The 11510-nt window shown below is 44.7% G+C and overlaps 1 protein-coding gene across 1 annotated transcript in view; it reads left to right on the top strand.

The window, feature by feature from the left end:
- Nucleotides 1-3325, top strand: part of Ccs (copper chaperone for superoxide dismutase) — a 13537-nt gene extending 10212 nt beyond the window's left edge. Inside the window, exons 6-8 of the mRNA XM_015503180.2 lie at nucleotides 2652-2729; nucleotides 2800-2903; nucleotides 3008-3325. Of these exons, the coding sequence (XP_015358666.2) occupies nucleotides 2652-2729; nucleotides 2800-2903; nucleotides 3008-3161 (336 nt within the window). The 3' untranslated portion in view covers nucleotides 3162-3325. The remainder of the gene's footprint in view (nucleotides 1-2651; nucleotides 2730-2799; nucleotides 2904-3007) is intronic.
- The last annotated feature ends 8185 nt before the right edge of the window (nucleotides 3326-11510 follow it).

An 11510-nucleotide genomic window follows, 5' to 3' on the forward strand; every position in this document is an offset into this window, starting at 1 on the left:
TGTGTATAAGAGACAGGTAGGGGGGTGGGTGGCGGTGGCTTGGAGGCCAGGCCAGCCAGGAGGTATGGCGCAGCAGGAGTGTTTCTGGAGGGCAAGAAACTACCTTGTCACCTGGTTCTTTGCCCCAAAGTGGATGGAGTTGGCAGCCATATTGCACCCCAGGAAGAAGTGAGTAAGAGCTGAGCAGCCAAGGCTGTCATGAGATCTCCAGTTTCCATACAGCACTTGGTTTTGCCCCACTGGAAATGAATTCATTGTGGGAATTCGTTTCCAAGCTGGTTGTCCCTTGCACATCTCTCCTAATGATCTCTAAGCTTCTGTCCCATTTCTCCCAGCCCTCCTCAGTCTTGCCTTTTCATACAATGTACTGAGGGATTGCTCTGAAGCATGGAAGGACCATGCCACGCTCCTGCCTGAAACCCTTCTTGGCCCTCCAGTGCCTGAGGGTACAGACTGGGCCCAGCTTCTTGGTGTGATATTCAAGGACTCCTTGGCCCAATTCCACTTGCCTGTGTGCTGAGGGGAGGGACTGGGAAGACAGTCTCTCCCTTACCCCCTGCAGGGTCATGCCCAGCCTGCTCCCAGCCTAGCCCTGACACCTCCCCGACCTTGATGGTGGTTTCTACCATTAAAGTCCCCAACACAGGACAGTATAACAAAAAGTGCCAGGTGCTGGCCACAGATGCTGGCCACAGATGCCCCTCTGAACATGAAGATAAAGCAGAAACAGTATTCTTGCTGCTGTCAGCCCTGTCACCCACCATGTGCTGGTGTGCTTTGCTATGCAGCAGCAAGGCCTGTGGACCAGCCCACACTGGCTCCAGCACTTGCTTTTGCTCAAATGTCAGGTCAGGGATGATTTATTTGCACAGATGTAGGTTTCTGTGGCTTACCAATAAGGTCCTATCACCCCAGGACATACCAGCTATTGTCCTCATCTGTGTTACTTTTTTTTTTTTTTTTTTTTGGTACTGTGGATTGAACCCAAGGGTGCTTTGACATTGAGCTATATCCCCAGCTCTTTTTTTAATATTTATTTTTTAGTTTTAGGTGGACATAATATCTTTATTTTTTAAATTTTTATGTGGTGCTGAGGATCAAACCCAGTGCCCCACGCATGCCAGGCGAGTGCGTTACCACTTGGGCCACATCCCCAGCCCCCCAGCTCTTTTCATTTTTCATTTTGAGACAGGGTCTCGCCAAGTTGCTGAGGCTGGCCTTGAACTTGCGATCTTGCCTCAGCCTCTTGAGTCACTGGGATTGCAGGTGTGCGCTACCATGCCCAGCTTTATTTTCTATCTTGATGAACATTTTCAACCTCTGACACAAAACCAATGAAACCATGGTACAGGGTAAGCANACTCAGTTTTTTTGGAATGTAATGTAGTTTCATATGATTCTTTTAGGGGGGCAAGGCATAATGAGAATTGAACACAGGGGTGTTTTACCACTGAGCTATATCCCCAGTACTTTTAATTTTTTTATTTTGAGACAGGGCCTTACAAAGTTGCTTAGGCTGGCCTTGAACTTATGATCCTCCTGCCCTCAGCCTCTTGAGTCACTGGGATTGCAGGTGTGCGCTACCATGCCCAGCCCCACCTCTTTTTTTTTTTTTTCCTTTAAGAGGAGAGAGATGAATTTTTTTTAATATTTATTTTTCAGTTTTCAGTGAATACAACATCTTTATTTTATTTTTATGTGGCGCTGAGGATTGAACCCAGCGCCCCGCGCATGCCAGGCAAGCACGTTACCACTTGAGCCACATCCCCAGCCCCTCACCTATGTTCTTGATCACATCTATTTCATATCGGAGGCCTTTGAGGGTGGAGACCACATATGTACCCCACCATGCCTGCCAGAGTATCTGACTGGAGGTGTTCAGGAGATGTGTTAGGATGCTTTTTCTTTTCTTTTGGAGGGGAGGATTGAACTACTCAGGGGCACTTGACCACCGAGCCACATCCCCAGCCCTATTTTGTATTTTACTTAGAAACAAGGTCTCACTGAGATTTTGCTGAGGCTGGCTTCAACTCACGATCCTCCAATCTCAGCCTCCTGAGCTGTTGGGATTACAGGCATGTGCCATCATGCCTGGCTAGATGCTTTTCTTACCTTCTAGGAAGAAGGGGGGAAACCCAGCTTCTGGAGCCAGGACAGGCCCTTTGCCCTCTCATGTTTCTTCTTTCTTTCCTTGAGCCAGGAGTCAGGGAAGTGATGCTGGCTCCTGTGATGGTTAGAGAAGCCAACTGTCACAACTTAAGCCTAGGGGAATTGAAGACTGCCAAGGGCCTGCAGAGCCAAAGGAGGCTGGAGAACTGGGCTTGGAAAGAAGCAAGAACTGGGCTATCAAGGCTGCAAGTAGGGCTGGACAATGTAGGAAAGACAGGCTGGTCCAATAGGGGTGATTGCCCAGAATGGGGATGCTGGCCCTTTCCAGGGTGCTGGCATTTCCCCTAGGATTTGAGTTCAGGGAAGGAGTGTCCAAGTTGCCTTCCTTGAGTTCCAGAACATCCCTTGATCCTACTGACTGGGCCCACAGGAAGAAATTGGTGGTTTTGGGAAGTGGGAAGAGAAATCAGATACTGCAAAGCCAGAAGATAACAATATCTGTGCCCCCATGTAACCCTTCTTCCCACTGTGTCTCAAACTAGCACCGCGGAGACCTGGGCAATGTCCATGCTGATGCTGATGGCCGAGCTGTCTTCCGGATAGAGGATGAGCTGCTGAAGGTGAGCTGGGAATAAGGTTGGGCCCTTCCCAAAGGGACAGTGATTCTGAGACTGTTGTCACCCTTCAAAGGTGTGGGACGTGATTGGTCGCAGCCTGGTTGTTGATGAGGGAGAAGATGACCTGGGCCGGGGTGGCCATCCCTTATCCAAGATCACAGGAAACTCCGGGGAGAGGTGGGTAACTGCCCTCAAGAGGAGGCTGTTCTCTGCCAGTGGCACACATGGGACCCTGGCAGGTACCAGACAAGGGTCTACTCTGACCATACATCCTTCTTCAGGTTGGCCTGTGGCATCATTGCACGTTCCGCTGGTCTTTTCCAAAACCCCAAGCAGATCTGCTCTTGTGACGGCCTCACCATCTGGGAGGAGCGAGGCCGGCCCATCGCTGGTGAGGGCCGAAAGGACTCAGCCCAGCCTCCTGCTCACCTCTGAGCAGGGCCTCGCCTTGATTCTCTTCTGTCCTGCCAGCTGAGCACCTTCCCCCTACAGAGGAAGAAGAGTGAGTTGTGCTTGCTCAGGCCCAGGAGGACTGGGCACAGGGCATATAGGGGTCACTGTGAGGTTCCTTTGGCAAATTAAACTTTTATTTTCATATGCAACATTGCTTTTGTCTCTCTGTGTCCCTTAATGGACTTGGTGAACATAGTCTTTCTGCTCTGTGTTTTGCCCCAGGGCTACTCCTTAGCTTTGAAGCCAAAAATCCTGGATTAAAATCCACACACTGGCCAGGAGTGGTGGCACACACCTGTATTCCCAGGCATTTGGGAGACTGAGGCAGGAGGATCACAATTTCAAAGCAAGCCTCAGGAACTTAGGCCCTCAGCAATTTAGCGAGGCCCTGTCTCAAAATAAAAAGTAATAAAAGGGCTGGGATTGGGGCTGATGTTGTGGCTCAGTAGTAGAGTGCTCTCCTAGCATGTATGAGGCGCTCAAGCCTCAGCACCACATAAAAATGTATAAAATAAAGGTATTGTGTCCAACTACAACTGGAAAAAAAAAAAAAAAAAAGGGGGGGTCAATCCCTAGTGCCAAAAAAAAAAAAAAAAAAATTCCACACACCAGGCCTCAGGCCCCTCTTCCTCTTTAGGGTAATAGTGAAGGGCCACAGCAGTTGTATTCCTGTGTGTGGCCTCCCTTTTCTCCTCACTTGGCTGACTGGAATCAAATCAACTCCACCTGTGCTAGCCCCTGCATTCCTTGAGAAATCAGAGCAGATCTAGTTGTAGTTTCTCCCTGTGGTTGGACTCATAAGAATGTAGGAACTTTAGGACCCCATACTCTTTTAAAATTAATCTGGCTCAAGTTGATTTCTTTATCAACTCACAAGTAAAAAAAAAAAAAAACTCTTAATTAACCTAATTAAGTCTTAATTACTGAGTGCTTGGCAGAAAGCCTGGTACATGCTAAGTTAAGGGAGCTGAAGCTGTGATTCTGAGGCCACATGGGCCCCTGGAGACAACCCCAGCAAAATTCCTCTCTCAGCCAGTGGCTGTTAACCAAAATAGCACATGGGCCTTGGATTTGGGGCTCCCCTCAGCTGTTCCCCCAACACCCCCACCCTATGCCACGTTAGGCTTTCCTATCCTTAACAAAACTGCTTTTTCAACCTGGTGAAGTACAAACTTTGCCCCTGTGCCACTTGCTTAGAATCAGGAGGGGGCTTTATAGTTAGTTGGCTTTGGCTTTGGGGCTCCTGGCTCTGTTCCCATTCCCTAGGCCCTGCCTGTTTTCCACTTCAAGGATGCTGGCACCACCTCCAGTGCCAGCCTTGGACTCTGTTCCTTCTGACAAAACTTACGCGGTTGTATTCCTATTCCCCTTGGTCCCTGGAGTCAAATCCTTTTAAGCCTGAGATCCAGGATGTCTTCCCTACCTCCTGGCCATTACAGAAATCTCTGGGTTCTGTCCACAGCCAATCCCTGACCTTCTTACACCTCCATTCTGGAATTACAGCAGGGCTTAACCGTTTTGAGCTGAACTACTCACCATTCCCTACCACTCAGTTAACGCTCTTAAGAGATCAACATGCCCATTAGCTGCTCTCTTTCTGAACTCTGAGCTATGTGATTTCTAAATTGTTTGCATATTGCAGAACACTGTTGAGATGCCTTGAAGCCACATCTGCAAAACAGAAGTATATCTGCAACCAAAGATGCTGAGTCCTGTCACAGGACTCCCCCAAAGCCCTAGAACCCTAGGGAGTACAGTTTGAAAATCTTTTCAAACTCAAGGGTTGGGGTTGTAGCTCAGTGGTAGAGCGCTTGCCTAGTATGTGTGAGGCACTGGGTTCCATTCTCAGCACTGCATATAAATAAATAAAATAAGGTCCATTGACAACTAAAAAAAAATATTTAAAAACTCTTTGTAAACTCAAGCATTTCTGTGCTACCCCTCAGTTTTTTTGAACATTATTTAGTTGTTGATAGACCTTTATTTTATTTGCTTATTGTTATATGGTGTTGAGAATTGAACCCAGTGCCTCACACATGCTAGGCAAGTGCTCTACCACTGAGCTGCAACTTCAGGCCCTACCCCTCAGTTTTCACCATGTCTATAAATCATCTGTGCTATAATTTACCAAGTAATTTTCTTTAAATTGATTCACTTTTAAACTTACTTAAAAAGGAAATTTTCATCATATTAGCAAATACCTGTATTGTGCTTATTATATAATAGTATTAAGTTCCAGGCTCTGTTATAAACACTTCCTTTTCCCTTTCCTCCCTTCCTTCCTCCTTGTTTCCTTCCTCCCTTCTTTTTATGTACTGGGGGATTGAATTCAGGGTCCCATGCATGCTAGGCAAATACTGAGCTATATCCCCAGCCTTTCTTATTTTTTTATTTTGAGACAGGGTCTACCTAGGTTGTCGACGCTGGCCTTGAACTTGAGATCTTCCTGCTTCAGCTTCCTGAGTAGCTAAGATTACAGGTGCCACGGCATGGGGCTAGATATGGAGCTCACTCCTTCTTTCCTTCCTTCCTTCCTCCTCCCTCCTTCCCTTTCTTCCTTCTTTCCTTCTCCCTCTCCCTGTTCCTCTCCCCGCACCCCTTTCTTTTTGATACTGGGATTGAACTCAAGGGCACTCAACCACTGATCCACATCCCCAGCCCTGTTTTGTATTTTATTTAGAGTCAGGGTTTCACTAAGTTGTTTAGCGCCTAGCTTTTGCTGAGGCTGGCTTTGAACTCTACAATCTTCCTGCTTCAGCCACTGGGATTATAGGCATGTGCCACCTCGCCTGGCCAGAAACTTTTTTGTTTTGTTTTGTATCGGGGATTGAACCCAGGGATGCTTAACCTATAAGCCACATTCCAGCCCTTTCTATTTTTTATTTTGAGACAGGGTCTCCCTAAGTTGCTTAGGGCCTTGCTAAATTGCTGAGGCTGGCTTTGAACTTGCAATCCTCCTGCCTCAACCTTCTGAGTTGCTGGAGTTACAGGTGCCTGCCACCATGCCTGGAAGAAATGCTGGGTTAAAGACTAGAAACTGTTTTTAAGAGTGTTCTAGGTGATTTTGAAGCATGCCAAAGTTTTTTTTTAAGTCCCAACTTAAAAAAAAAATGGGGCTTGTTATAGCTCTGTGGTAGTATTTGCCCAGTATGTATCAGCCCCTGGGTTTTATCCCTAGCAACAACAAAACAAAACAGAAGAGAGGTGTGTCTTTTTTTTTTTGTAAAAATGGGATTCAGGATTATCCTCCAGTCCCCCCAAATTCTCCTCTGTTATGTATGTGTGGTAGGGGGTGCTGGAGATCAAACCCAGGGTCTCCTGTGTGTAGCACTCCACCATTGCGATATGTCCCCACTCATATACATTCTTTTAATTTGATTGATAATAAAATTTTGTAGCAAACTTTCCTAATAGCTCCATTTACTGGGCTTAACATAGTGTTTAACATAGTGCTCAACACTTTATAGAATCTTGTTATTGCTCAAAATGACCTTGTGCTTTGTAGATATTTACCAAGGTTTATTAAACCTGTTTGCCCAAATGCCTGTACACAAACTTTTTAGTCATAACCTCCAAAAAATGGAAACAATCTAGATGTCCTTCAACTGTGGAATGGAAAAACAAATTGTAGTACATTCATATGATGTCAATCATTGATAATAAGAACCAACTATGGATACAAGCAATGACATGGATGAATATCAGATGCACTGTTTAGTGAAAGATGCTATACTCGAAAAGCGACATATATGTGACTCTATTTAATAAACAATATTTTGGAAAAGACAATATAGTGAAAGAAAACATATAAGTGTTTGCCAGAAGCTTGAGCATGGGAGTTGACTGCAAAGAGACATCATGAGGAAGCTTTTTATGGTGATAGATCTATTCTATACTTCAATTATGATGGTCATAGGGGTGTTTGTCAAAACTCAAAGAACTATACACCAGAAAGGGAAAGTATCACTGTCTATAAATTATACTTCCATTAAAAAACAAGCAAAATCCAGCAATTTCACTACTGGGTGGAATTTCAGGATATTGTTTAATATCCAAGAGAAGTAAAAGCAAGGTCTCAAATAATATTTGTACACCAATGTTCATAGTAGCATTGTCTATAATAGCCTGAAAGTGGAAGCAACCCAAGGGTATACTGATGGATGATAAACAAAATGTGGTATATACATGCTATGGAATATTATGCAGCCTTAAAAAGAAGGAAATTCTGATACCTGCTCCAACATAGATCAATCTTGAAGTGCTATGTGAAATTAGCTAGTAACAGAACAAATAATTGTATGATTTCACTTATATCAAATAATTAGAGTAGTCAAATTTCACAGAGAAAGAAAGCAGAATAGTGGTTTCCAGGCAGGGGAGAAAGGAGTTAGGTGTTTTGTTTGTTTGTTTGTTTTTGTACTGGGATTGAACTCAAGGGCACTCAACACTGAGCCATATCCCCAGCCCTATTTATATTTTATTTAGAGATAGGGTCTCACAGAGTTGCTTAGTGCTTCTCTATTGCTCAGGCTGGCTTTGAACTCCCGATCCTCCTGTGTCAGCCTTCAGAGCTGCTGGGATTACAGGCATGCACCACCATTCCAGCTCTAGGGATTAGTATTTAATGGGTTCAGAGTTTCAGCTGGGGAATATAAAAATGTTCTGAGATGCATGGTGGTGATGGTTGCACAATAATGAGAATGTACTTAATACCTTTGAACTGTGCACTTGAGTAGAGTTTAAATAATATTTTATGTTATATATCTTTTACTATAATAAAAAAATCTTATATATTTAAAAAGAAGACAAACTTGGCATGGTGGTGCATGCCTGTAATCCTGGCAATTTGGGAGGCTGAAGGATCACAAGTTGGAGGCCAGCCTGGGCAATTTAGCCATATACTGTCTCATAAAAAAATAAAAATAAAAAGGGCTAGGGATGGTAGCTCAGAGGTAGAATGCTCCTGGGTTCAATTCCCAGTACCAAAAAACAAAACAAACAAATGGAAAACCCAAAAACACACACACACACACAAATAAATAAAAACCCACAAAATCTTGAGCACAAAATTCGATACTGTCTGAATATTTCTCAAGAAGGATGTAGAATTCATGATATCATCCGTATATGAATGTGGTTTTCTCAGCAATAGATGGCAATACTTTTGCAAATCTGAAAAGGTGAAAAAATATTTTCATTTTCTTAGGAAATTGAATTTCCCTGTGACTGCAGTTTATTTATTGGCCATTTGCAGTTCTTTTCTATAAAACTGTCAGTTCAAATGCTTGATCATTTGCCTAATTTTTTCTTCATCAGTTTGTTGCAGTTATTTGTATAGTATAGATATTAACTATTAAGATTTCCAAATTTATACCTTCAGTCCTGAACTCCAGACACATTCAATTGCCCATGATGCTCTTTTCCTTTTTTAAAATTTTTTATTGGAACCAGGGATTGAACTCAGGGCCTCACACATGTAAGCAACTGCTCTACCACTGAGCACAACTCAGCCCTTCTTTTAAGTTTTATTTGGAGACAGAGTCTCACTAATTTTTCCAGACTAACCTTGAATTTGCAATCTTTCTGCCTCAGCTTCCTGAGTCACAACTGGCTACTGGGGTATCTACTTATTTATTTTTGGTGCTGAGAATTGAATCCACGGGTGCTTTGCCACTGAGTTATATCCCAGGTCCTTTTTATTTTGAGACATGGTCTTACTAAGTTGCTGAGGCTGGTTTGAACTTACGATCCTCCTGTCTCAGCTCCCAAGTTGCTGAGATTTCAGACCTGTGCCATTACACCTGGCTGGGGCATCTTTCAACAGGGCACGAGTTTCAGTCTTTTTTTTCTTCGTACCAGGAATTGAACCCAGGGGCACCTAACCACTGAGCCATACTCTCAGCCCTTTTAATTTTTTTATTTTGAGACAGGGGCTCATTAAATAGCTTAGGGCCTCACTAAATTGCTGAGGCTGGCTTTGAACTTTCAAACCTTCTGCCTCAGCCTCCTGAGCTGCTAGGATTACAGGTATGTACCACCTGCTTTACGTGCTAACCCCATCACTCAGGTTTCAACTAGGGGATTTGGGGGATGCAAACATTCAGATCATAGCAATCTCTAAAACTGAATTTCTGATTTTCATAGCAAGTGTTTCTCATAATGTAGCCCATCTCAGTAAATGGCAACTCCATGCTTCCATGTGCTCCATGTCGTCTTTAACTCCTCCCTTTCACAACTCACATCCAATCACAGCAGTGATAGCTGACATCAAACTACATCTAATCTGATCACTTTTCCTTAATTCAACCTTGTTCATATCATCTCTCTCCTGGACTTTTGCAGTGGCGATAATTATTCTGAGGAAACAATTGTTTCCTCTATAGTCTTTTTACTCACCTTAAGAGGAGGTAGAATACTTATAAAACTATGAAACAGATGTCATATCAGATCAACCCTTATGTTCTATGCCCTCCATAGACTTCCAGCCTTACAATGAAAACCAAAGTAATTCAATGACCCACAAGGTGTGGCATTACCCTTCCCCCTTTCTTCTCTTCCTATTATTCCCTTTTCCAGGCTCCAGGGATACTGGCTCTTTGCTCTTTCTGGAACCAGCCTGATTTGCTCCTGCTCCAGAACTTTTTGACTTATACTTTCCAGCTGGAATGATCTTTCCTCAGAGGATGGCATCTTGATTACTTGAATTCTTCATCACCATCTAACTGCTGTGTTTATTTTCTCTCTCCCCATCATAATATAGAGCTCCGAGAAGATTGAGATTTTGTTATTTTGGTTGTTGTTATTCACTGCTGTGTTAGTTTTTCATCACTGTTACAAAATACCTGAGAAAATCCACTTAATTAAGGAAATATTTATTTTGGCTCAAGATTATAGAGATTTCAGTCCATGGTTGTTTGGCTCCATTGCTTTGGGTCTATAATAAAGGAAAGCATCATGGGGGAAAGAGCATGGTGGAGCAGAGTGGCTCATCCCCATGGCCACAGAAAAGGTGGGGATGGGGAGATGGTTGAGGGTGCAGGGGGAGTATCAATTGTGGAGATGGCAGACAAAAACCTACATCTTTAAATAGGTCCCACCTCTTACAGTTTTCACCACCTCCTAGTAGCCCCTTCAGGTACAAATCAGACGGATTAATCCATTGATGTGGTTGAAGCCCTCATAATCTAGTCACTTAGGGCTGGGGATGTGGCTTAAGCGGTAGCGCGCTTGCCTGGCATGCGTGCGGCCCAGGTTCGGTCCTCAGCACCACATACAAAGATGTTGTGTCCCCCGAGAACTAAAAAAAAAATATTAAAAAATTCTCTCTTTCTCTCACTCTCTCTTTAAAAAAAATAATAATCCAGTCACTTCCCCAAAGCCTCACCTTTTAACAGTGCTATATTGGGGACCAAGACTTCCACATATAAGCCTTCGGGTTCAGATCCAAACCACAACTCCTATATCATTGATGCTGTAACATCTACATGGCAGGTGTTCCATGCAGTATGTTGAATGAACATGTGAAGAATATTTGCGAATTTGTCACACGACTTTGTTTTTGGTGTGTCTTCTGCCATGTACAAATCTTTACATACTTAAATCTGTCGGTTTAAAACTTTTCCTTTCTTTTGTGAGGCTCAATTTTTGCCTCTTCAAGGATTATTTTAATTTTCCATTTTGTAAATGTTTTAATTGTGGAAAACGTCAAAGATCCAAGAGTCATTTCCTTATTTTTCGACTGAAAATTCCATCACGGCAGGCACGGGCTCTAATTTTTCGCTGTCTGCAGTGTCTACCCGGACCCCGGCAACCCGGGGGAATGTGCCTGCAAAGACTGAGTTAATGGCACCAGGACTCCTGGGGTAGACGCCTCCGGACCCCCGGACGCCCTGCACAGTCCCGGGGCGGTTTGCTGACTAGAGGGGTTGGTTCCGGTTTCTCCCGCCAGGCCTGGCCTTCCTCGGGTCTTTCACGCTGCCGTCTCCAGGCACGGGGTTAGTTAAGACTGCCAGAATGGGAGGAGCCCTGACTTGCGACTGAACAAAGTTTTCCTTTGGGCCCAGGAGTCGGGGCCCCACCCAGGCCAGAGGCCGCCTCTCCAACTAGGCCTCTGCCGCCCGCGCAGCCCGCGCGCGCTCCCTCCTCTCCAACCCTCCTTCCCCTCCCCCCGGCAGCGGCGGTTGGTCGCGCGTCGTCGTCCCTCTCCCACCCCCTCTGCTAACGAGCGGGCTCCAGGCCCTCTGGGATTGGCTGCGCCCGAGCGCATCTTCTTTCAGTCTCTATGATTGGCTGCCGCACGCGCGGGATGCCCGTCCCGATTGGCTAGATCAG

The sequence above is a fragment of the Marmota marmota genome, unplaced genomic scaffold (genome assembly GCF_001458135.2).
Source record: "Marmota marmota marmota unplaced genomic scaffold, marMar, whole genome shotgun sequence".
Classification (NCBI taxonomy): domain Eukaryota; kingdom Metazoa; phylum Chordata; class Mammalia; order Rodentia; family Sciuridae; genus Marmota; species Marmota marmota.